Source organism: Anabrus simplex, chromosome 2, assembly GCF_040414725.1.
Source record: "Anabrus simplex isolate iqAnaSimp1 chromosome 2, ASM4041472v1, whole genome shotgun sequence".
Classification (NCBI taxonomy): domain Eukaryota; kingdom Metazoa; phylum Arthropoda; class Insecta; order Orthoptera; family Tettigoniidae; genus Anabrus; species Anabrus simplex.
The window spans coordinates 1,157,324,657-1,157,352,409 of record NC_090266.1 but is presented as its reverse complement, the minus strand read 5'-3'; the positions used below and the strand labels follow the sequence as shown (position 1 = coordinate 1,157,352,409).

Genomic DNA, 27,753 nt, shown 5'->3' with positions numbered 1-27,753 from the left:
TCATGATATTAAAGGAAATGATGAGACCACTGTGAAAAATCTTTGTGATACAGAAGAACGGAGAGTAGATTTGAACTCAGCACACTTAAGTTACATAAGATCACCTTTTAAACCTCTTACTGGAGGAAATAAATATTATTTTGCAGGCTAGTGTTATTCATCATATGATTTTCAAATGTATAGATCCATTTTCAGGAATTCTGATGGCAGATTATGGAGAGGATTGAATGGTGGGTCTACAGTTTAAAAATAGTTGTTTGTTTTCAGGTTTTGGAAATTCTCAGCACATACATTGATGAATGTTTAGCTGGAGGAGCCGATAGTGTGGAACTGTATCAAGAGGCAGTGCCAGCATGCATAGAGTACTGCATAGAACTGGATGTGATGTGAGTATCTGACAATGACTTATAGACTTTGATGCATGCCATTATAGAGTCATTCCTGTGATTTGTATTGAGTACACCATCTCTGTATGTTTTTGGCAGGGATATCCTCTTTGGCCGTCTTTGGGAATCATGCTCTGCTCCAACAGCACAAGGAGTGTTCCTGGAGGCATTGGAACCTTGGCTTCTTAACGATCGATTACGAACTGTACCACCTGGTGTCATGCAAGCATTTGTGAAATACTATGAAAAAGAGGGCAAACTACAAGCTTTAGAAGCCTGCCTTGTTCATGTAGAAGTGAGTTCATTAGATGTCCATCAAGTGATGAGCCTTTGTTGGTCCCAAGGCCTTTATGATGCAATAATTTATGTATATAATAGTGGCTTGTGTGACTATGTGTCTCCACTGCGAGAACTAATGCCAATCCTACAGGCTGCCCTTGCAACTGGTATGTATACTTTATGGAACACTTGTAATCTTATCTTTAGTACTTAATTTTTATTTACTTTTGAATTGATCTAATCTGTATTATTTAGTTATGTAATAGGACTGGCAATCTCGGTTCATTCAGAAGGACTCGGGTTCAATTCCCCATTAGGAAATCAAAGTAATTTAGAAATGAACTTTCCTCTTCCGGTGAGGCACATGTTCACTCAGCCTACACTAAAATTCAGTACCAGGTTATTTCCTGTGGGTAAAGACAGCCAGGCTTAGAGCTAAGTACTTTATCTTCATAACAGCCATACATCATACATAGAGACAAAAGTATCAAAATATTCATAGGTATACTCAAGAAGAAATTAACAGCAGTGGAAGAAACAAATAAAAAAAAGAGTGTCAGTTGTTAGAACATGCACATGCATTTGAACTGTTGAATTTGTGCTATTAGAACTTTCCTTGGGATGTGTCATCAAAATAGCAATTTTGGGGATTTTCTTAGTACTGTCTCAAATTGCTTTGTTCTGTTGAAAATGCTTGTAATCATACCTGCGTAAATGCAACTATCACTTTACAAATTCTTTTCATCCCATGTTCAAAATTGTAACCTTTCAACTCCATGGTTATTTGTCCTCTGTTTTTTTTTTGGTTTATTTTTTTTATAATACAAACAAAAAAATGTAATTTACATATTTAATATTGTAATAGATTTTGTACAAAAACTAAAAGTGTGATAGCCTCCAGTCACTTTGCATCCCCAATGCTAAGGAGTGAGGATGTTTGAGTGTACGAATACTGCAAGATCAAGATCATCATCAGACATGGATTTAAGAGGAGGCTTTGGGGACTGCCTCTCTCCACACTCTATAGTTTCCTTATTTGGACTGCTTAACAAAGTTTCCACTAGATTCTGTTTAGAACCTGACCTTAGATTCGTTCTTTTAAAATAGTATTCTGCTGATTCTGATATAAATAATGTAGTAACACAACATATAACAAATCCTGTATAAGGATTGTAGGACTTCTCATCGGAGCAAGAGGAACCACATCAAAATTCTTAGTTGAGTTTTTCAAAAGTGTGGGCATTCCCAAGATTTAGCCGTCTTGGCCATTAAAGGCCCTGCCCAAATTGTTAGAAATGACCTCTATAGTACTGCATACGAGAAGGATTAACTCTAGAAAACTCTTCATGGTTACATAACATTCAATATTAAAGTGTTATGGTATACTTCGTCAGATTTAGGCAGCGTATCATTGTAGGAAGTAAAAATAAATAAACAGCATCTATTTATGAAGAAGTGTACCGCGTATTATTACAGGGTCACGAGGGAACCCAAATTTTCATCACTCTTGAAACCTCTTTCCTTGTAAAGTTCAGCATGAATATCCCAACATTATTAAATTACTTTCTATACTGCATGTTTTACTGGTAAAAAGTACTGCAGAACAATTGTTTTTAACGTTAAGACAGTTGAATACCTACCTATGATCTGTAATGAATCACAAGACTGAATGACTTGGTGCTGCTGAACATCCGTCACTGAATAGAAAACATCTTCAAGGAGGTAACTGTTCTTTTTGCAGTGAAACATCCTCCATAGTTATAGTTTCACTAAAGTATAAGAAAACAACAATATTTGGTTTTTTTTTCTCAACAATTTAGTACGAGTGAGACTATTTTGGTCATTTAGAAATGAAATGGCATATGGCTTTTAGTGCCGGGAATGTCCGGGGATATGTTCGGCTTGCCAAGTGCAGGTCTTTTGATTTGACGCCCGTAGGCGTCCTGCACGTCGTGATGAGGATGACATGATGATGAAGACAACACATATACTCAGGCCCTGTGCCAGCAGAATTAACCAATGATGGTTAAAATTCCCGACTCTGCCGTGAGTTGAACCCGGAGCCCCTGTGACCAAAGTTCAGCACGCTAACCATTTTGCCATGGAGCTGGAGAGGAGGTCATCTAGAAAAGAACTTCTAACTCGAAATATTTTTATTTCTGACTCTACCTACAATTAAATGCAACAGTAAAACATACCATTCCTTACTCCTATCGCAAAATTATAGATCTGCCTCTGCTTCTTCTCGGTCAGAATGACAGTCATCATACTATCGGAGTTACATCTGGCTACAATCATGAAGGACTTCATGGTAAACAGTCCAAAATTTGAGAAAAGAGGCTGTGTGCATGATGATGATGATGATGATGATAATGATAATGTTCCAGCTACCGTGTGCAGGCATTTCCATTTTACGTCATTTAGACTTTTATGTTCAGTTTTACCTCACATACAACAGAGAAACTAGAACTCTTCTTGGGTGAACCATTTCTGAGTTTTATTTAATTTCTAGTGACACATTCAGCCTTCATAAGTTTGTAATAACTTGTTAAAAGCTCAGTAAACAAGAGTGGAAAACAAAAAAAGTAAACACAATGGAAAACTTTTGCCAATGTAATCTTCCTGTGTTTAGCAAAGTTCTGGCTCGATATGTCCTCCATTAAATTCCATTTACATACAGGTTTGACACTGATTGAATTAAAGTCCGATCACCCAATTTTAGGATCGAATATATACACTTACTTTTTTCCTTGCAACTAGGAATGGTGTAGAGTTAAAGAGTAGGTGCAGGGAGGGGATTCATCACTTTTGTAAGCAGTGGTCTGGTTGCAAATGATATTGGTCTCAATGTTAGTGCTATTTAGACTGCCTCCTGTATTATTGTATTGGGAGATTATGTTAACAGATTGCTGGTGTGTGGGGTCATCACTTTATACATTGGTTTGGTGCAGCTTCCATGCCATCCTACCATGTGCTGATGTTTTCATTTCTACATAGCTATTATGTCCTCCATCTACTTTAATCTGTTTGTCATATTCATATCTTGGTCTACCCCTGCTGTTCTTACTGCATACACTTCCTTCAAAAACTAACTGAACAAGTCCTGGATGTATCCTATCATTCCGCTTCTTCTCCCATTCAAATTTTGCCAAATCATCTCTTCTCACCAATTTAATTCAGTATCTCTTCATTTGTGATTACTGGGCGAGATGGCCATGCGGTTAGGGGCGCGCAGCTGTGAGCTTGCATCCGGGAGATAATGGGTTCGAACCCCACTGTCGGCAGCGTTGAAGACGGTTTTCCGTGGCTTCCCATTTTCACACTAGGCAAATGCTGGGGCTGTACCTTGATTAAGGCCACGGCCACTTCCTTCTCACTCTTGGGCCTTTCCTTTCCCATCCTCATCATAAGACCTATCTGTGTTGGTGTGACGTAAAACAAATTGTAAAATAAAAAAAAATAAAAAGTGATTTGATCCACCCATTCCACCTTCAGCATTCTTCTTTAACACCACATTTCAAAAGGTTCTATTCTCTTTCTTTCTCATCTAGTTGTTGTCCATGTTTCACTTCCATGCAATGCCATGTTCCAGACGAAAGTCTTCAAAAACATCTTTCTAATTCCTGTATCAGTGTTCGAAGTGAGCAAATTTCTTTTCTTGCTTGCTTGCTTGCTTGTATTAGTCTGCCTTTTATGCCTTCCTTACTTCTGCCATAATTAATTATTCAACTATCCAAGTATCAATATTTGTGTACTTCCTCTGTTATTTTAGCTTCACTTTTCTGTGGGAACTTCATAACAAGAAACTGTCCTTATTCCCAGCAATAACAAATTGTTTCATAAGGCCTAATTTATTAGGACATTAGAATGAGAAACCAGTGGTTCATACTTCACATTTGTTTCTCCAGGAACTAAATTGCTCCTGTATGGCCAAATTTTTCTGCTCCCATGCTCTGATTTTGCCCTACTGTCCCATTCATAAAGAAGACAGGGATATTTAGTAAATCCCTATTGCTGAGCTAGAAGAATAGAGAGCACTTTTAGATCACCACACATGCTCCATTTATGTTCCACACACCTCACCGTCTCTAGCAGAATATTCAAAGTATCATATGATTCTTTTAAATGGACTGAATGACCTACAGGAATAGTAGTAAATTGCCATTGTGCAACAGAACCACCTTTAAGCTTCTCTTTGAAATCATCGTCATGAATTCCTTCCAGCAAGCCTAGTAGGATGTTTTAGAGCATTGTGCCTCCAGTTTTTATAGTCTTGGTATGCTTCTCTCTCTAGGGCATCCCATGTTTCTCCTCTTTCCTCTAGGTCTTCTCATATCTGTTCTAAACACCTTTTCTAGGGCGTCCAATTGTTCGTCCCAGAATGTTCTCAAAATATGTTTTTGGAGTTCAAGTCACCTGCATCCACTTAACGTGTCCTAGCCACTTCAACCTTGCAACACTCGGCTTTTCTTCCATGGTCTCTTCGTATCTGATCATTCCTAATTCTGTTCTCCTTTTTTTCTGCACAGATGATGTAAGGAACTTCATTTTACAAGCATGCTGTTGCCTTATTTCTCTTTTATGTATGATGCAACTCTTGAGACTATATGTCATGATGGTCAGGAGAAAAGTTTTAAACATGGTCTGTTTAGCCCTCTGAGGAACTACCTTGTCCCATACTATGTTCTGTACTTGATGAAAGAAGTTTATGCTAATAACTGGGCGTTGAAAAAAATTGTAACAAGATTGAAGTGTTGGTAGGCCGGAAAAATAAAATGAGAAAGAGGATGAGGAAGTGGATAGTACAAGGTGAGATAATTGAGTAGGTGTATAAGTTTGAATATCTTAATACAAAAGGGGGATGCAGGACCAGATCAAAAGAGCTAAGTGGAAGGGAGTAGCAGCTATGTCAGTCATAAAAATCTTGGAAAACAAATTCCCAGGAATAAGGTATGAAACACAAAGGATGGTTTATAAAACAGTGGTCCTAAGCAGAGTTCTTTATGGTGCTCAAGTGTGGGGGGTTGAAAAGGATAGAGATAAGCTAAATCAGATAGCCAGTAGATTCAGCAAAACAGTGATGAGTGTTCCGCTTTGCACTGCCAGTTCTGGCGCAATAGTATTTTCCGGGGAGTTTATGGAAGTAGAAATAGAGGGGAAGATGGCTTACTGTTGTAAACAGCTTTCCAATGTCAGATTGCAAGTAGGTATGGTGAATGCTGGGCTAATAAGGTCAAAGGATTATGGAAGGTCTGGGATTACGGTACTTGTGGTCTGAAGACTTGAGCACGAGTGGTAGAGACTTGTGGAAAACTGCAAACGTGGAGGGACGAATGCTGGAAAAGACAAACACTAAACATATTTAATAGGATTAGTTTAGCTAGTAGGATAAGAGTTAGTAACGTAGACAGATCGGCGAGAAGTGGTTTTTAATTGTGGTTGATGGGTTTGTATAAGAATAAGGGATGGACAAGAAATAAGGATACAATGGTATGTATTTTATGAGGTGAAGTGAGGGCAGATTACCATCTGATATTTGAGTGTAAAGAAACCAAAGGATTGAGAGAAAAGTTATTGAGTGAGAATCAGAAAAACAAGTTAAGCCAGACTGGTAATGAACAAAATAATTATTTGCTGGCTTATGAAAGAATGGAAATGTGTGGGTAGTGTATGTAAATATTTAAGTGCAGTGAGGAAATTGTGTATTAAGAATTAAGTGTAGGAAATATTTTTTAGGAGTGAAGGGTTTAACAGTGGTTACGAATGATGGGGTCTTTTATGTCTGCTTCTTATTGTTATATAAAATGAATAGAGTAAAGACAGAAGGACATGTTGTGAAGGTGCTTCACAAGATGATTCTTCTAGCTGTGTCAACGAATATAGGAGAGACAGTGACCTAACTCAAGTAAGGTAGGTCAGATCTGAATTCACAAAGGAAAGGGGAGTGTGTGTGTGGGGGGGCGATGGGAGGCTCCTACGTTTTGCGTTCCGACGGGGAAGCCTGGGAGATGTTTCTCTCTCCCAGTACAGGTTTCCATGAGGGGAGGGGGAAAGAGAGGAATGGAAGAGAATAGGTGATGGAGTGGCCCCCCTCCCCCTGCCTAACAAGATGTTAGCTGTTGGGTGGTGGGGAGTATTATCCAAGGGAGGGGATACTGTATTGACACAGCAAAAGGGCAGTGACAATCTTGAGTAGTGTAACCTTTTTATGTTTATTTTGTTTATATTTCCTCTTCGTAGCCGATGGAGAAATCTGTAGTGTTGTAGAAGGAAATAAAGGTATGGTATGGCATGGCATGATGAAAGAAGTTGGATACTTCTTGCACCCTGTTCAACACTTTTCTTGGCATTTCCATCATTTGATATTGTACTCCCCTGATATTTAAAGGTATTCACACATTCAATCTTCTCTCCCTCAAGGGTGAGATTATGAGGTGTATTTGTCTTGCTAACTTTCATTACTGCTGTTTTGCTCTTGCTCACAGTTAACTCAGGGGCAGCCGTACCTTATGTGCTGAAGTTCTGCAGCACATTGTCTACTTGAAAAATATATTACTTTAAAAATATTATCTACAATCAAATACAGTGCATTAAAAACATCAGCCAAATAATAGTATATCATTCAACTACCCTCATCCAGGTAATTAGTCGTGCGCTTCACGCCGGGTGCTGTGTAGATCACAGCTCAGCGAGAATTTGTAAGATTTTTGCCAGAAAGCAAGAACTCTGCCTTTTGCGCATGTGTGCCCAACTTTTCCAATGTGCTGTGGAAACAACAGCCAAGACCGCCAAGACATCACTTCACAGCGATTCTTCGTTCGATCACAGAGAGGCAGCACTAGTCACACTTGCATAACGACCGATATGAGAAGGTGGCAGGTGGCAGGTGGCACGTCTTGACTCAGTGGTGTTATTTAAGATGGGACAACTCAAAGCAAACGGGAAAACAAAATACTGTAGCCAAAAGCTGTTCTGGCCAGGTCTTTTAGTACTCCCAACTTGCCAATTCCATAGCCACATTTGTAAATTGATGAACTATAATAATTGTACTTTTTATGTTGTCAAAATAAGGACATGATATTGTGATTTTCTTTAATTAGAAAATGTCTAGTTTATAAATTTCACTAAACATGTAATTTTGCATTACGACGTTGCTGGTTTTATTTCAATGATTTCGGTAACATTAAGAAGTTCTGTTTCTGAGTTCATGAATATTTTGTCATTGCAGGTGTTACTGTGTGAGGAATGTGTATATATGTTGGGGTTGTTTGCGTATTTGTTCATTATGGAGAACTCAGTGGAGATGCTCTTGAAAACTGCATATGTTTCTAAATATTTTTATTTTTTGGAGGGGGGTTAGATTATAGCACACAACTTATTTTCTGCATCAGCTGCCACTGAGTTAACTTATATTCTTTAAACTTGGTGTTCCAAAGATCCAATCTCCTCTAAACATCCCTCCCAGTTTCTCCCCAAATGGAAACATCTTTAGCAGAAACAAATGCATTAGGGTCTTCCTTATCTATTCCTGTATCCATGAGTGAAATGAAGTGCAATGGGGAAAGAGAACTCCCTTGTTGGACACCTCTTCTTGTTGTAAGCCATTGAGATCTTCCATCTCCTACTTGCACACTACTTTCACAACCATCATACAACATCTGAACTTTTTTAATTAGTGCTTCTGAGATGTTATGTTTTTCTGAACATTCCCATATTTTTCCTCTCTCCACCCTGTATATGCTTTTTTTCAAATCCAAAAACACTATTTTCAAGGTCTTCCCTTTTTCCCAAAACTTTTCCATTAACTGCCTGAGTGAAGAAATTAGGTCTGTATCTTCTAAATCCATGTTGCTCCTCTTAAAATTGGTCTTCCATTATTTCTCTCAGTCTCTGTTCTACAATCTCTTCCATTATCATAAAGCACTGTGATAAAAGCATGATGCCTCTATAATTGGTGCACTTCCTTCTACTTCCTTTTTTAAACGGTAGTATTATCTTTTTCTTTTTTTTTTCCAGTGATCTGGCAACATGTTCTCTTTCCATATAACTCACAATGTTTGATGTAGCCACTGTATTCCAGGGATTCCAGCTGCCTTAATCATGTCTGCTGTTAATTGCCCTGCTCCCGCTGACTTTACACTCATCATTTTCTTCAGGGCATTTACACTTATCATTTTCTTCAGGGCATTTTCTGTTTCTTTCCAAGTAATTGGAGGTTTCTTCTGTAATTCATTAGTAACTTTGGTACACTTTTCTTGTTCACATTCTCCATTCAATAATTTTTCAAAGTAACCATTCATCTGTTCTCTGATTCCTACCATATCTCTGATAATGATCCTGTCCTCTGTTTCAATAGCTTTAATTTCTTCCCTATGTGATTTTTTTATGTTTCATCAACCCGTATAACATTTTCTGATTTCCTTTACTATCTTCCTCAATTCTTTGGGTGAACAGTTCTTAGTACTTCGCCTTTTCTTCTTTCACTACCCTTTTTGCCTTTCTTATTCCTGTATTCCTGTTCCAGTCTTCCTATTGTTTCATCATCCTTTGGTACAATTCCCTGAGCCTTATTATGTTTTTCAACATCTTTGTTTTTCTTTGCCATACTTCTTTCCTAATTGTATGCATTACTTGATCATTCCACCAACTTGTTTCTTTCTCCTTGACTTTACCTTTCGTTTCACCACATACCTTTATAGCACAAATAACTATGATTGTTCTAAATTCATTCCGCTATTTATCAACTCTACTCATCTCATTTCTTGCAATTTAGTAGCTATCAGATTTTGAAAATCCTTCTTGATTTCTTCATTTTTCAGTTTCCATTCCTTAATTTTTGGCAATCATTTTATTGCAAGTGTAGTTTTAACTATGCAATTTAGATCCACTATAGAAGTCTGTGGTCGCTATCCAAGCTTTTACTTGGGATAACTTTTGTATCCCTCACTTTTTCTCCAATTAATTGATCAGTTATCACATAATCGTTAACTGTCTTTTATTTTTCATTGCAGCCACATCTAGTAACCTTATGGCTATCCTCTTCTTTGAAGAATGTATGTTTTTATTGAAAGATTGTTTCTTACATGCAAATTTAGAATATGTTCCCACTTTACATTTTTTTTTTTTTCCATATCCAAAAGGGCTCATAAACAACTCATACCCAGATCTATTGGCCCCTACTTCTTCTTCTTTCGGTGCCTATCCGTTTCGGATGTTGGCGATCATGATGGCTATTTTCGTCTTGTTTGTGGCAGAGCGGAACAGTTCAACTGATGACATATTGCACCAGCCTCTAAGATTGTCAAGCCAAGATATTCTTCTTCTTCCAGGACCTCTTTTGCTGTTGATTTTCCCCTGGAATATTTTTTGGAGTAGGTTGTATCTATCTGTGTTGCGCATTATATGTCCCAGATACTGCAGCTTTCGGCATTTCACTATCTTGATCAACTGAGGTGTTGTGTTCATCCTTCTCATTACTTCCACGTTTGTAATTCTCTTGGTCCAAGATATTCTCAGGATCCGCCTATAAAGCCATGTTTCAAAGGCCTCCAGCTTTTTCTCTGTGTTTTTATTTAAGGTCCATGTCTCTACACCATATAAAAGAACAGAAAATACATAACAGTGCAGAAGTCTGATTTTAGTCCCTAAAGTTAGATTGTGGCTTTTAAACACATTACTCACTTTTTTGGAACACACTTCTTGCTTTTCCAATGCGTTCCTTGACTTCTTGTGAGCAATCCCAGTCTTCATTTATTATGGTTCCAAGGTATGTATATTGTTTTACCCTTTCTATACTCTTTTGATTTATAACCAAGTTTATTCCGGAAATATTTTCCTTACTTATAACCACGAGTTTTGTCTTTGCGGTGTTTATTTCAAGCCTGTATTGGCTGTTGACTCTTACAATTCTATCCATTAGTGATTGTAGCACTTGGATAGTATCAGCAAATACAATTGTATCATCAGCATACCGGATGTTGTTTAATCTCACTCCATTTATCAAAATTCCTTCTTCTATATCTTCCAAGGCTTCTCTAAATATGTATTCTGAATACAAATTAAATAGTATAGGTGACAAGATACATCCTTGCCTCACTCCTCTCAGGATTTTGACTGCTTCGGTGTGTTCTCCTTCAACACGCAACACCGCTGTTTGATTCCAGTACAGCGTCTTGATGATTCGCTGATCTCTTTCCTCCATTCCAATATTTCTCAAAATATCCATCAATTTTTCATGTTTTACACAGTCAAAGGCTTTCTGGTAGTCTATTAAACAAGCAAATACATTCTTATTTACATCTCTACATCTCTGAAAGAGGACCTGCACACTGAACAAGGCTTCTCTCGTACCTACTGCTTTAATAAACCCAAATTGATTAGGGGCTATCTGATCTTCACACAGTCTGTATATTCTTCTGTGTATCACTCTCGAGAACACTTTCAAGAGATGACTCATCAAGCTTATTGTGCAGTAATCTCCACATTGGTTTGCATTTTGCTTTTATGGCAAGGTGATGAACTCTGATTTGAGCCATTCCGATGGAATATTCCCGGATACATAAATTCGATTGAAAATTTTGGTCAACCATTTTACATGATGTTCATCCATCAGTTTTAAGAACTCTGCTTCTACTTTATCTGGTCCCACTGCCTTTCCGTCCTTCATCTGATTGATGGCTGTTTGAACTTCTTCTAATATATCTGTGCCACTTATTTCATTTGTATTTTGTGTAAAAGCACATCTAGCGTCATAAAATAAATCTTCTATATATTTTTTCCAGATCTTTTTCTTGTCTTCTAAATCCACCATCAAGTTCCCGGCTTCATCTATTAACTTTCCACCAGTGCCATTCCTGTATTTCCCTGTTACTTCTCTTACTTTCCTGTGTACATTGAAGCTGTCACACCTACTTTGATATAACTCAATCTCCTCACATTGCTCCACTTTTTCTTTTTCTTTTGCCTCCCTGATCTTTCTTCTGATGTCTGCATTTATCTTTCTGTATTCTGCAGGTTTTCCTTTATTGACTCTTCTTTTCTCCATTAGGTTCAGTATTTCATCTGTCATCCATGACTTTCTCTTTTTCTCCTGTGGTTTCATGTACTTCTCTTTTATTTGCTGAACGGCGTTTTGTACTTAAGTTAATTCTAATTTGACATTATTGCTGGTGATGTTTTCCTCTGTGATAATCTTCAAGTTAAGTTCTACTTGCATGTTCTCTTTCATTATTGGGTCTTTGATTTTCCTCAAATTGTAGTTTTGCCTGTTCTTCCTCTTCACTTTCTTCATTTTGACTTTGAAAACTCCAACAAGTGGTGTGTGATCTGAGTTGACATCTGCACCAGGGTAGGTTTTCACTGCGGTGCAACTGTTCCTGAAACGTTTATTTACCAATATGAAATCAATCTGTTTTCTCACACATTTCCCGGGTTAGTCCATTGGAGACTTCCATGTATATAGTCTTCTAGGTGGGAGTTTAAACCAAGTGTTCATGATCACTAAATCATTTGACATCGCAAAACTTTCAAGATCATCACCTCTGGAATTCCTCTCTCCTAGTCCAAACGGTCCTACAATGTCTGATGTCCTACCTTCCCCCACTTTCGCATTGAAATCTCCCATCACAATTGTCAGATCATGTTTGTTAAGGTTTTTCAAAATCCCATTTATGCTTTCGTAGAATTCTTCTACCTCTTCATCTTCCTTGTCCATTGTAGGCGCATACACTTGTATTATGTTTATGTCAATAGGCCTAGCACTCAGCTGTAACATCATTACTCTGGCTGATACGGGTGTGAAACTTTTGAGACACCTTGCTACTTCCGCTGAAAGTATTACACCGACTCCATGTTCATGCGTTCCATCAGCTCTACCCGAATATAGCACTCTATGTTTATTTATGGAAACATCTCCCGTATTCGGCCATCGCATCTCACTAACACCAAGTATATCTAACTCCATCCTATCCATTTCTTTAATCGTATTATGTATTTTTCCTCCTTGGCTCATTGTTCTCACATTCCAGGTTGCCACTTTAATTTTTTCTTGCCACTTGATTTTCTTCATGCCTGTACTCACTACTGTTCCTCCCGGAGATCCGACTGAGGAACTTACTCCGGATGATGATAATTTCGTCATGAGCATAGCCATAATGATTACTAGGACTTGCCATCAGGCCTTTAATGTAGTCGTTGTCCAGTGCGTTCTACATCCTTATGCCGTTGACCACCTTTGTGGTTCCTCCGCCTTTAAAGCCAGTTTCCCAACTCAAGGACAAAAGAGTGCCCTTTAAGAGCCAATTAAGGCGAGAGAGGATATTTCTGTCGGGGTTTTCTCCCTTAGCCTTTGATAGTCCCCTATCAACCTGCAAGGCAGCAGGCTGTACTCATATTAATCCCCAAGTACAGGGCTGCCTCTTCCGCAATCTCCACCGTTCCGAAGTCCATCTTCTCCGTTAAAGATTTCGTTGAGGTCTTCACTCGTAACCCTGAGTTGGGACCCTTACCAGATGTTACACACCGGGCCAGTGTGCTCTGGGACTCACATAGGCAGGGGCGCCACTCCCTGGGTAGGGCTACCTCTGAAGAGGGTCCCTACCTGCTACCTGCTTGAGCATTCAAATTCCCAATTATCATAACATTGTCTTCTCGTATTTGATCTTCCAGATCTTCCAGAACTCTGTTTCCTTATCATCACTGCATCCGTGCTGAGGGGGATACACTTGGACTATTCTAAAACTATTCTTCCCTAAGTTTACTCTGGCTTTCATTATTCTATCGTGTACAGAGGTAACAACTGTGACAGGTGTGATATCTTTGTGGAGTACCAAACCTACTCCATTTCATGCTTCCTTTCTATTACAATGCCCGTATTGTTCGTAACCTCCTCTCAACAATTTTGAATTTGTCCCTCTCCATTTTGTGTCACTCAATCCTAGTATATGAATCTTCCTTCTTTCCATCATATCTACAATCTCTTCACTTTTGCCTGTCAGAGTTATCACGTTTACAGTTCCTTCTCTCAGTTTGTGTTTGTATTTTAGTCCAGTCTGAGTATTTTGTCTTTCATTGATATTACTTTTTGTATTCCTAGGATAATCTTTAAACTCTTGAGCCATCATTTGTTCCAAGGCTACATGGAGTTTGGCCTAAATTTGGTTTATTCTTCCATTCGAAGCTCGTTCTTAGATTGAAAGCACCGCAAAATAACACTATTCTGCTGACTTGCTAAGCCTAACGCATCAGAGGATTTTCTTTCAGGGTTTACTCCCGTAGCCTTCGAGGATCCCTCCTCTTCCCACAAGGCAGTGGGCTCCTTCTGTAGTATTCCCAGATGGACAGGTTGCCTCCTCCGCCATTTCAGCCGTACTGAAAACTTTCATTTTACGCCTTTACTGCCATTAAGGTCTTCATATGTATTCCTGTGCACAGGGCCCATGTTACACCCCATGGAACTGGGTCACCACAAGAACTTGGCCACTACCATAGCTTCGACAACAGTACTGTTGCCCACTCCCGTGGCGTGAACGCGCCGGGCAGCATTTATCCATGTAGACACAGATCATCTCATAACATCTCATGGACCAGGTTAAGGAGGCTGTCTGATGCCAGCTCTAAGGCTCTCTTTGAACTATTGAGAAAAATTCTCCAATCGTGAGGTTCATATGAGACATTTCTAACATTAGAAACACCAGCTGCATTATTACAGAACACCAGGTTTTCAGCATGTGAGAAGAGGGGTAAGAATTCTTTTTCCCTTTGCCTGTAAAATGTAGTAGTAGTAGTAGTAATAATAATAATAATAATAATAATAATAATAATAATAATAATAATAATAATGCTATTGGTTTTACGTCCTACTAACACCATTTTAAGGTTTTTGGAGTAGCTGAAGTGCCGGAATGTTGTCCTGCAGAAGTTCTTTTATGTGCCAGTAAATGTACTGATGTGAGTGATGTATCTGAGCACCTTCAAATACCACCGAACCACATCGTTTAACCCAGCTTGTGTAAACTTCGGAGTCTGCTTTGGGTCTTCCAAGTTCACCAGTATATTGATAGCCGATGTGTGATGACTGTGGTTCATTTTCTTTAGCGCTGGAGATCTTCAAGCCAGGAAGGAACAAGCACTTCCTCACTGTGCGGAATGTGATGTATTGCAGAGTCCAAATTAGTAGGATATTTTAAAGCACTTTTATTCTTTCTCATTATACCAGCAACATTGCACAAACAAAAATAGCAATCTATAGTGTGGTTTTTAGGTTCACGCCACACCATTGGTTTACCAAACACCAATGACTTCCGTTTGCCATAAACCCACTGCCTTATATTTTCAGTACACTAAGAACACATTTATTAGGGAGACCACTTCTTATCCAAATCGGCAAGTAGTATGCCAAAGTAAGCTTTGTATGCATCTTTTTAAAAGTCTGTTATATTTCTTCTCTGTTTTTGTGGAGTATAATTGCCACATGAATAGCAAAAAGAATCAGGGCTATTGATGCTCCAACAACAATCAGACATTTTTCATGCACTTATCCAAACTAACTGGGATTCAGAACGGGTCTGATTGTAACCAGACCATTTACAGAACTAAAATATTTCTTAGGAATGACTATTTTGAAAAGAAAATATTCCATCCATCTCTTTTGTTACTTAGAACAGAGAAAAGGGACCTGTCAGGTAGTATAAAAGCAAGAGAGTAGCCTCAGGTTGGCCTGAAAATTACAAGTAGATAGCAGGAAACAGAATCCAGGGGTGGGCCATTTATTATCTTGTTTAAAACTCTCAGAAATTTTATTTGACATATTTTATAAATGTATTTTATATATCTGTTCATTGAAGAATAATTAAAAATTAGTGGGACGTAAAAACAATAACATTATGATTAAGAATAATTAGAAGTGTTATTTCCTATAATGCTAATTTCTGAGAAACTGTAGCCCGATGAAACAAAACTAGAGCTGGTTTGAGAGCTTCCATGTGGTAGGGAATCAGTTACAGGTTTCATTCAGCAGTGTTATTAAAACCAACTGTATTTTCCCGGCTTGATTTTTTGTCGATACTGAAGTAACATGACCAAAAATCCTGCACTTCCTTCCAATGTTCTTCACTTATACTAATTACATCTGACTTTAGTCTCTCCATTTCCCTGTTCAGATTGTCTAACTTGTTACATTGATTCAGACTTCTAACATTCCACGCTCTGACATGCAGAATGTCGGTATTCATCTTCCTGAAGATTGCCCCTTCCTGTGTAGTCCCCACTCAGGGATCCATATGGGGGACTCTTTTACGTCCAGAATATTTTACTTGAGTTCAAGCCATCATCAGTACATCGTTCATTCATACAGGGAGAGCTGCATGTCCTTGGGAGTTGGTACGGCTGTAGTTTCCCATTGCTTTCAGCTGTGTAGCACTATCAACATAGCTAAGCCATGTTAAATATTACAAGGTACATCTAAAATGTTCGGTGAATGATACCATATTGCAAAGAAAACGGAAGTTGCAAACAAAATACCTTTAGTCACCTTCAAAGTACTTTCCACTCTCCACAATACAGTACACTTCTGACAACACGTACACAGCTGCTGGAAACTGTAAGCTAAGGTGTCTTTTGGAATCTATCGAAGCACTGATGTCACAAGTCTTTGGACATCACATAGGCCTATTTCTGCACAATATGTGCCTTTCAAGATTCCCTTGAAGCAGGAAAATAAAAAAAAATCAGCAGGTGCCAGATCCGGGTAGTAGTGTGGATGTTCGAGAAGAGTTAAGAGCTGCTTAGCCAAGAAGTTGCACACACGGATCCCATTGTGTAGGCGGTCATTGTCATGGAAGAGACTCCACTTTCTAGCCCTGTACAATTCTAGCCGAACACACCGGATGCGTAGCTGCAACCATTTCAAAACGTTCTCGTTAAATGCGGCGTTGACAGTTTGACCCTCCGGTATGAATTCCTATTGGATCATGCCATTGCTGGTAAAAAGGCAATCAACAGTGTCTCAATCCTAGACTTGTAGAGGCAACTCATTTTTGGAATGTGGGGAACCCGGTGAACACCATGCCATAGATAGTCACTTGGTCTCTGGGTTGAACTGGTAGCACTAGCTGTCATCGCTTGTGATGATGGTTTTCAGGAAAGATGGAGCTTGGTCACACATCAATATCATCTCCAGCAATTTCCATCTCTGTTGTCTTCTACTACCAAACTCTATAGCTTGCAGTCAGGCCCCGATTTCAAGTAGAGAGCGCCCTGGGCAAACAATCTTTAGCCGCCCCCCACCCCCGCACCGCTCGTTTTTCTGTCTCTCTAAAAATAATTGTTTACAAATTAAAGATTACAGTTCTCAAGATTATAAGTTTTAAAACAATATCAAAGGAAACGTTATGTAACTAACGCTACTTGAGTTAGAATAATGAAACTTCGCACACTGATTTAAAATACATTGTTTTTAGCTATAAATATTAATCAGTTAATTTACATAAAATGATTTAAAAAAGATTTTTTCCATACAGAATACTTTCCAAGTTGACTGTGAATACAATAACCAATCTCTTAAAACAACGTCTGCATTAGGAAGAGTACTCTTAAACGTGCTTTGAGACAATGTTCTTTTACCATCGTTGTAAGTTCGCAGAGATTTCGAAAAATCCATAATTACGTTTTTGTTTTGGACAAAGTTTAATAACATTCTCGACTACTGAATTTAACTTGACATTCCAAGTAGCTGGATAATCTATAGAAGATTAATTAGGTAAGGTTACCGCAGGTTGTGATTATGAAATAGTTCAAAACGGCTGCTGGACAACTTCAGGCTCATCGTTCAATTTAATACTAACACAGGCCTGATCTAGGCCTTGTAAGTCTTCTTGTGTAAAGTTAAATGGGATCAATGATGAAGTCGAAGGTTTTGTTAAGTCATCTTGGCATTCCGATTCCGAGGTTGGAATTGGACGATTCAAGGTAAGGAACTTTCCTATTTTATGCACTTTCTTAAGTACTTCAAGTTTGTCACTCTGTTTTTTAGCAGCGCGTTTTTTGTATTCAGCACCACTTAACTTTTTACTCTTGGTTAAATACTGTAAAACATGTAAGAATTACACGAGACAATGAGTTGGCTAGGTGAGGTTATCTGGTTGATGGTGAGCGGATGTAAACAACAATACGCACACGAACCGTCACGAGCCATGACAGACAGGGCAGTGGTTGTCTAGACTAACAGGGTTACCAAGCCACCAATTACAAATGCCCACCCAGCACCCGCACGAGTTAAATAATACCTTTCTTATTGTTTGCAGTTATTCACTTTTCTTCATAAAATTTAAATATATAGATTAAATTTCGGTTTTAAAGTTAGAATAGTTTAAATTGTTTATATAGGCTAATAAAATAATTGACATAATTTGTGGAAAGTAAAAGTGATTTGAGTGTAATTAATTTAAGACGTAATTCACGCAGGCCATAATTACTCAATCCACCGGCTGCCGTCCCTCAAAAACTGGCGCCCTGGGCAAATGCCCAGTCCGCCCATTTGTAAATCGGGGCCTGCTTGCAGTCGCTTAAGTGCGGCCAGTATCCAGTATTTGGGAAATAGTGTCAGCAGCCCTGAAGATTGTTTTCCATTGTTTCCCGCTTTCACACCAGACTGCACCTTAATTAAGGCCACAGCTGCTTCCTTCTCATTCCTAAAGATTTCACGTTCCATCGTTGCCATAAGACCTATTTGTATCGGTGTGACATAAAGCAACTTGTAAAAAAAAAAAAAAAAAAAAAAAAGAGAGAGAAAAGTGTCTTCTACTCATAAGTCTACAAGTCTACATGTGCGACACATGTGCTTACCCAGATTTTTGTGAATGATGGTGTGAGCAATGAGCCTTCCGTGGCCCAGGCGGCAGAGCGCCAGCCTCTCACCGCTGGATACCGTGGTTCGAATACCGGTCACTCCATATAAGATTTGTGCTGGACAAAGCGGAGGCAGGACAGGTTTTTCTCCGGGTACTCCGGTTTTCCCTGTCATTTTTCATTCCAGCAACACTCTCCAATATCATTTAATTTCATTAATCATTCATTAATCATTGCCCCAGAGGAGTGCGACAGGCTTCAGCAGCCGGCACATTTTCTATCCTCGCCGCTAGATGGGGCTTCATTGATTCCATTCCTGACCCGGACGAATGTTTGGAAGCAGGCTGTGGATTTTCATGGTGTGAGTGATGACTGTTCTTGCAAGCCGGGCTGAGTGGCTCGGACGGTTGAGGTGCTGGCCTTCTGACCCCAACTTGGCAGGTTCTATCATCCTGGCTCAGTCTGGTGGTATTTGAAGGGGCTCAACTACATCAGCCTTGTGTTGGTACATGTACTGACACGTAAAAGAACTCCTGCGGGACTAAATTCTGGCACCTCAGCATCTGTGGAAACCATAAAAGTAGTTAGTGTGTCGTAAATCAAAATATTATTATTATTATTATTATTATTATTATTATTATTATTATTATTATTATTATTATTATTATTATTATTATTATTATTATTATTATTAATTGTTCTTGCTAATCTCTAATTCCTCTAATACCTTCTCGGTGACAGTCGCTGATTTTGTACCACCATCTGTCATATTTGCTTGATGTTTTCTGCACTTCTGCTTGTCAATGGTCGACCCAGACAGAGCATATCAGTAAGAGTTTCCTGTCCATCTCGAAAGTGTTTGAACCAATCTTAAACACGTCTTCTGCTTACAGCTTCTATTCCGTATACTTGCACCATCATCATATGCATCTCCATCACCGTTTCTCCCAATTTCTAACATAACTTGATGTGTACAGTATGTGTTGCTCCATTGCACTGTGACACAAGTCTTCACATGCACTATGTTCAACTGGCTGCAGCAGACTAACCTGCTTCAGCTCTTTGTGTTCAACACCACGTGGCACTTTTCGAAATGTGTGTGTCTTCACATGCAGATGCACGCAGTGTTACCGCACGTTGCCATTGTAATATCAGTCCATTCACCATACTTTTTAAACACACCTTGTAAGGTCGTATCAATCAGTCATCCAGACTGCCACCTTTGCAACTGCCGAAAGGCTGCTACCCCTTTTTGACAAACAATTCATTGGTTTTGTCTCTCGACAGATACCCATCCGATGTGATTGTACCTATGGATCGGCTACCTTCTTCATTGAGACATGCAGGCCTCTCCAAAATGGTAGAGTCATATTGTTCACAGGGGAGGTTCAGCAGGCTATAAGTAGAGCCCTGCATGGATATACAAAATATTACCTGCTCCAAATCCTCAATTCCTTCATCTGCATTCCGCGAATGGTTATCTGCAGATATTGTAAATATTTCACTACAGTATATTACACCCAAGGTATTGAAATGGATAGATCTGTTAAAACAGTAAAAGAGGCTCAAAACCTGGCACTGGAACCCCTACAGTCACAAGTTTGTGAGGGATTTTCTCTTGCGACAACTATGGACCTTTGTTCCTTCCTTCCATTAATTGCGGGTAGGAGCCAGTTAGGCTTAGGTCAGATTTAAGGCTTTTTGGTCTTAAGGCTCTTTAGATATCACCATTCTTCCATACCACTGTCAAGGGTCACCTAACCAGACGCAAAAAATAAGAGTATACCTGAGTGAATATCAATAAACTTCATTATTTATAAATTATCAGCAAAATTATCCACAACCGTCCAGGGCTCTAGCTATAAGTATCGATGTTAAAGTTACATTTTGTAATATACATTACGTTACTTGGCTTCAGCGTTTAGACAAACTTCAGTATAATTGTGCTGCTTACAATGTGACAGACATTTCTTTCTACTTCATTGCAATAATAATGCTTCATAGAAAATGTTCAGGTTATCTTTCTCCTTCGGATGAGTATGATTTAAGAGCAATTGTATTTAAATGGTGGTCTATGTGTGTCTTAATTTTCTCTGTGAATACCTACTTTCCTGATTGAACATTTTGGTACCTTATCTAGCAAGGGACAATGTAAACTGTGCATGTGGTATGTAAATGTTCGTTTACTTCCAGGTAAGCAGCTCACCGATAACCAGATTGCACTGGGTAACAAGTTACTTGTTTACATAAGTTGCTGTTTGGCTGGTCGTGCTTATCCAGTAGGGGATATTCCACCAAAAGATGTTCAGACAGTTAAACATGAGGTGTTTAAGTGCCTCACATGCCTACACAGCAAGGATGCTCCTGACAGTGAACCACCATACCCCTACCTAAGGTAAGAGAATATTAGAAACTGTGAGCTCGCATTCAGGAGATGGTGGGTTCAAGTCCCACTGTTGGCAGCTCTGAAGGTGGCTCTCCATTTTGTTTCCCAATTTTGCACTTGGCAAATTCCAGAGTTTTATTTTAATTAAAGCTCCAACCTTTCCAGTCATTACCCTTTCCTGTCCCATATTCACTGAAAACCTGCATGACAAATCATGTCATAAAAAATAAATAAGTAGAATAAACACAATGAGAGATCAGTTTGAGAAGAAGGAGCAACAAAAGTAGGAGACAAGGCCAAGCATGAAAAAACAAAAGGACTTCAAGGCTTGTCTCTACATCTCCATGCACTGCCGTCTCCAAATATGCGAGCTCTCTCCTTATCAATCCCAGCTCTTAGACATACATTTCTCCTCATACCCCAACAAAGTTTTTTCTGTTCATGATGAATAGATAGATAGATAGATAGATAGATAGATAGATAGGTTGTTGTTGTTGCTGTTGCTGTTGTTGTTGTTGCTGTTGTTGTTGCTGTTGTTGTTGATGTTGTTGTTGTTGTTGTTTGAGTCATCAGTCCACAGACTGGTTTGATGCAGCTGTCCATGCCATCTATCCTGTGCTAAACTTTTCATTTCTATGTACCTGATGCACCTTTCATCTCCGCTAATCTGCTTATCATATTCATATCTTGGTCTACCTCTACTGTTCTTACCACCTACACTTCCCTCAAAAACTAACTGCACAAGTCCTGGGTGTCTTGAGATATGTCCTATCATTCTATCTCTTCTTTTGGTCAAATTTAGCCAAATCGTTCTCCTCACCAATTCGATTCAGTATCTCTTCATTCATGATTCGATCTATCCACCTCACCTTCAGCACTCTTCTGTAACACATTTCAAAAGCTTCTATTCTCTTTCTTTCTGATTTAGTTATCATCCATGTTTCACTTCCATACAACGCCATGCTTCAGACAAGTCTTCAAAAACACCTTTCTAATTCCTATACCAATGTTCGAGGCGAGCAAATTACTTTCCTTAAGAAAGGCCTTCTTTGCTTGTGTTAGTCTGCATTTTATATCCTTACTTCTGCCATCATCAGTTATTTTACTACCCAAATAATATTCATCTACTTCTTTTAAGTCCTCATTTCCTAATCTAATATTTCCTGCGTCACCTGACTTTGTCTGACTGCACTCCATTCATTTTGTTTTGGACTTATTTATTTTCATCTTGTACTCCTTAACCAAGACTCTGTCCACACCATACAGCAGTTTCTCCAGATCTTCTGCAGTCTCAAATAAAATAACAATATCATCAGCTAATCTCAGAGTTTTGATTTCGTCTCCTTGGATTGTGATTCCGTCCCCAAATTTCTTTGATTTCCCTTACTGCCTGTTCTATATAAACATTGAAAAGGAGGGGGGACAAACTGCAACCTTGCCTCATGCCTTTCTGGAGTGCTGCCTCTTTTTCCAAAAGCCTTTGATTCTTATCACTGCAGGCTGATTTTTATGCAGATTATAGATCATTCTTCGTTCTCGGTACCTGATCCCAATCACCTTCAGAATCTCAAGTAGCTTGGTCCAATCAACATTATCAAATGCCTTTTACAGATCTATGAATGCCATGCATGTTGGCTTGTCCTTAATTCGATCCTCTAAGATCAGATGTAAAATCAGGATTGCTTCACGTGTTCCAGCATTTCTTCTGAAACCAAATTGATCACCTCCCAGCTCAGTTTGTTTGTCTTTCCAGTCTCCTGCAAATACTATGAGTTAAAATTTTGCAGGCATGAGATATTAAACTAACGGTGCAGTAGTTTTCACACTGGTCAGCACCAGCTTTCTTGGGAATAGGTATGAAAACATTCCGCCAAAAATCTGATGGCACTTCTCCTGTCTCGTACATCTTACACGATAGATGGAATAACCTCATCGTGCTGGTTTCTCCTAAGGCAGTTGGTAATTCAGAGGGAATGTCATCTGTTACGGAGTTATCCGTGGTAGTTAGAGGTGAAAGAAGGTGCGGGCGGGAATAGGTCTCAACTACAGAATTAAAGTTAATTTAAAACTTTAACACAGGTTATATTTTCTTTTCCAAAATCAACAAATGACAACAAATAACAAAAGTGTAACAGGTACCAAGTAGCAGATCAACAATTTAAGAATTTACAGATTACAGTCGTTACAAAATTTGGGCTTCGAGCCCCAAGTTTAATTCCTGAGCTCTCAGCTCACAACCACCATAGCTGAAGGGCAGAAAACCCCTAAGTACGAGGAGCACTTGCTCCTAATTACAATGTTAAGAGAAAAAGAGCAGACCCGCTCTCAATTTTACAAGCCTATCAAAGGCTACAACAAACTTCATTCCTAACTGCCCTCAAGGCACTCATACAGTGAAACAGGGGTATCTTGTACCCAACCTACAGGGCCTTCACATGAAGAAAACAAACTCTGGGTTAATTAAATGGCCCAAAAAACCAAATTGACTGGAGGCGTAGCTTGCACTCCTACATGAAACTTCTTAATACCTAGGTGGTACTCGGCCAGTTATACAGGGGCTAATCCCATACTAGGGAGGTGACTCGTAGAAGAATAATTTATTACACTAAGAAGAGAAGAAAATCGGGTATGAAAACGTAGTCACCTCAAAACAACATGAGTGGGAGCTCGAGAGGGTTAAGCACTCTCTATCCCAAATTGCGGTTAATTTACATGAATATAGTAAGGTTTACATTGAAAAGGATTCGAACCTTCCCCCGCGGGTTAAAACTGCTGAGCTAGCAAGAAATAAAGATGTTAACAGGCCATTACCTTGTTGATGAACTGCTGCCCGAAGAAAGAGGCGCTTCCCGCCCCCTGCTACATAATCACACACTAAGCAAGTTGTCGATGAAGTGGCCCGGAGACAAGAAAATCAGCAGTTTTTATACCCTCGTGGAAAATTCGAGACCTTTCAAGAATGAATAGACACACCCCTTCAACTTTATTGGTAGACTAGGAATTACACATGGAAACCTGAGGAAGAAAGCTATGATTGGAGGAAAATTAATTACAGAAATTACTGATTGGTTAAATTCAAAACTGGCAGAAAGAGAAGGGTTATACTGCCAACCCAAAAAATGAATGAAAGAAATTTACCAAAGAACAAACTTATGAATACCAAATTTCTTCAAAAAACAGTTCCCTCATTTCGCACTAGGGTGCATAATTATAGTTCTTAGGCAGTGACATCTAGAAGAGGACGTCCACACTTCTTGCTAGATAGTAAACAAAAACACGTCGGAATAGACACAGTTCAAAAAATTTCAAAATTACACCATTTACCGTAGTGACAACTTTTAAGAAATAGTAGAATTAGTTCAGTTTTCAAGTTTCCAAACTTCTCTTGTAGAGGAGTTTAAATTGGCGCAATATTTGAACTAGCGGCGTGGAGGTGTACCGCCCGGTACAGACCTCCCCCCCAAAAGTCCTTCCAAGGGGTGACACCAAAGAAAACAAAAATATTTCTTTTAAAACAAATTCCAAGTCTTTTGCAGATTGGATGAAGAAAAATTTAGCAGAGAAAATACCAATTTTTCGGTAGTCAGAGATCTCTTAATAGGTTTGATATTGGTGGGTGCGACTAGGTTAAGTCCAGTTTTAAACTTTTGTAGTAGATTTTGATGAAATGTCTCTATGTTTGTAGGAGTTGAATTCAAAAAACACTTTAATTCACGAAAGAAAAAAAAACTTTTTTTAAGTCCACCAAAGGTTGATTTGAAGCAAAAAATTATTAATTGTAGCAATAAGGTGTCCATGTAGCTGAAGAAGAACTTTAGCTGTTGATTAAGTTTGACGGCCAGACCAGCCGCCACTGCTTGTGTTCAGAGGAGGCCGCTCGGACCCCTCAAGTACTCTGAGATACACCACTCCCGCTACTATGAGAGGGGTAGTGGTGGTGAAGCACGCCGCACACGCGACGATTGTTTACAGTCTGCGGGCAGTTTGCAGGTGGTGCGCCGCACATCAGCCTTGGCCGGAAGGAGGACACCGACTCACCGTACACTGGTTGACCTCACTGGAGTTGAGCGGGCCCGTACCCCACCTCAGTGGCGGTACGGCGCCGCACGGCTGCGGGGCCACTGAAACATTAAGATCTCGGCGGCAGAATTTTGTTGGACCATAATGATTTTAGGGTACAGTCTTTGTGGTGTGGCTGAGGGGCCAGCGGCGTGGAAGTTTTTATTTCATTTTAATTAGCCACTGGTGTGGTTTAGCAGGAGGCGGGAGCTTATTAATGGCCTTACAGAGAGGACAGCTGAGTAACCTGAGGGAAGGTTTCACACAATTTATACAAGGCAGATTCAACCAAATGTAAAACAACAAGGGGCAGAAGGCCTTAAAATGAACTTAAAAATATAACCTTCAGGATTCTTACAAAATTATAAGGACCAAGTTAGCACGGAAATTACACAGGTTTCACCTGCGACAGGTGAACCCTAAATATCCTCTTGGTGGCTGGATTGCTTAGTAATAACTACACCGGGGTAAGGAAATCTGAAATGACGCGCGGCCCATGAAATCTGGGGGGCAAGCTTGCCCGCGGGAACAAAAATCTTGACCATAACCTGGTCGCCTACCTTCAAATGGGTGGGTCTCCATCCACGATCATATCTTTTCCTAACCTTTTCATGAGACACTTTAAGGTTGGCCTTAGCCTTCTTCCAAAGATCTTTAATGTTATCAGGATCTATTGTCTCGGGTAGAATATCATTAAGAGACCAAAGGTTAGAGAGCAGCGTGTTGGGAACAAACTTGAACATCAAAGAAGCTGGAGTAAATTAATGAGATTCATCAACCGCCGAATTCAAGGCGACGGCTAACCAGTGCAGGGACGTGTCCCACCTAGAATGATCGTCGTGATGATAGGCAATAAGAGCCGACCTCAGATTACGATTGACCCGTTCAGCTAGAGATGGTTCAGGATAATAAGCAGAAGTAGTCACTTGAGAGATGGACAAATCAAAACAGAATTTACGAAAGAGATTGGATGTGAAAGCTTTAGCATTATCCGACACAATATATTGACATGGACCAAAAGAAGCAAAAATGGAATTTAAACAGGAAATAGTGGACTGAGCGGTAGCCAGCTTAGTCGGAAATAACCAAGAAAATCTAGTGAAGCCATCTACACACACAAGGATGAACTTGTTGGCATTCCCCTTTGACTGAGGGAAGGGTCCTACGTAGTCGATATAAAGACGTTCCGCTTGATGAGAAGACAAAAGCCCTTGCTTAGTGGACATGGAGGGTTTACTAATCCAACAAGTTTTACAAGCTTTAACTAGTTCCCGAATTTCACCATCCATACCTTTCCAAATGAACATCTCCCGGATCTTTTCTCTAGTTTTAAAGATACCTAAATGCCCCCCTAATGGGGTCTCATGATAGTACTTGAAGATCATGGGCACAAGAACGGCTGGAACCACCACCTTCATCTTATCATGCCTCGACGGGCAACATAAAACACCATTCCTCAGCACATAAGGGACAACATGTTCCCCAGATGAAAGGGTTTCCATGATAGGCCCCAACGTCGGATCTTCACGTTGATATTTCTCAAGATCCCTAAACAACATAGGAGCATCAGTTAAAATGGCATTAACCTCAGGTCGTATGGACTCGGGAGGTGAAGAACTATCGACCAGTTCATGGGTCTCTACATCATTGGAAAAAATGCGGCTTAGTCCGTTTGCCACAACATTTTCAGTACCTCTGATATGCCTAAAGTCAAATTGGAAGGCAGAAATTTGGATGGCCCACCGGGCTATACGACCAGTACGACGCGGCCTACCTAAGACCCAGCTTAAGGCTTGGTTATCAGTCTCCAAGTCGAGCTTGACATGTTCCAGATAGAGGCGGAACTTTTCTAGCGCAAATAAGACAGCCAAACCCTCAAGTTCATAGATGGAATACTTGGCTTCTTGAGCCGAAAGAGTCCTAGATGCATAGGCGATGGGTCGCCTCCCTAGTTCGGTCTCTTGAAGAAGGACCGCAGCCACCGCCGCCGCCGACGCGTCGGTTTGGACGATGAATTTCTTCGCGAAATCGGGCATGGCAAGAACAGGGGCATTACACAGAGCTAATTTAAGATCTTCAAAAGCGGCTTGTTGAGAAGGTCCTCACTCAAATTTGATGCCTTTCCTAAGAAGTAAGTTGAAGGGCGCCGCTCTATTGGCGAAATTTGGAATAAATTTCCTGAAGAAATTCACCATGCCAATAAACCTAGCAATCCCTTTGATGTCCTTGGGAGGCTTGAAATCACGGATGGCCTGTGTTCTAGAGTGATCGACTGCAACACCATCGGGCGATACAATATGCCCTAGGAATGACATGGAAGGCTTAGTGAAGGCGACCTTGGACAACTTCACAGTTAACCCAGCCTTACGAAGGCGATTGAGAACTTCTCTCAGATGATCTAGGTGTTCTTCGAAGGTCTCCGAAAATACGACGACATCATCAAGATAGTGGTACAAGTACTCAAACTTGATGTCGGAGAAGACCCTATCTAGCAGTCTAGTGAGTACAGCTGCTCCCGTGGGGAGCCCAAAAGGCACGCGGTTGTATTCGTACAAGTTCCAATCTGTGGCAAAAGCTGTCAGGTGTTTGGATTCCTCTGCTAGTGGAATCTGGTTATAAGCCTGATTGAGGTCTAGGATGGTGAAGAACTTAGCTTTACGAAACCATGAAAAACAAGAATGAAGGTCGGGAAGGGGCACAGATTGAAACACCACCTTCCGATTGAGAGCCCTATAATCAGTCACGGGCCTGAAGCCACCTTGCGGTTTCGGAACAAGGAAAATAGGCGATGAATACGCT

General features: G+C 39.8%; 1 protein-coding gene across 2 annotated transcripts in view; it reads left to right on the top strand.

Moving 5' to 3' along the window:
- Positions 1-27,753, top strand: part of Vps8 (vacuolar protein sorting 8) — a 221,275-nt gene that overhangs the window by 117,820 nt on the left and 75,702 nt on the right. For both annotated transcript variants that reach the window (XM_068225913.1, XM_068225914.1), the window contains exons 10-12: positions 268-386; positions 486-832; positions 20,703-20,904. In XM_068225913.1, the coding sequence (XP_068082014.1) occupies positions 268-386; positions 486-832; positions 20,703-20,904 (668 nt within the window). The remainder of the gene's footprint in view (positions 1-267; positions 387-485; positions 833-20,702; positions 20,905-27,753) is intronic.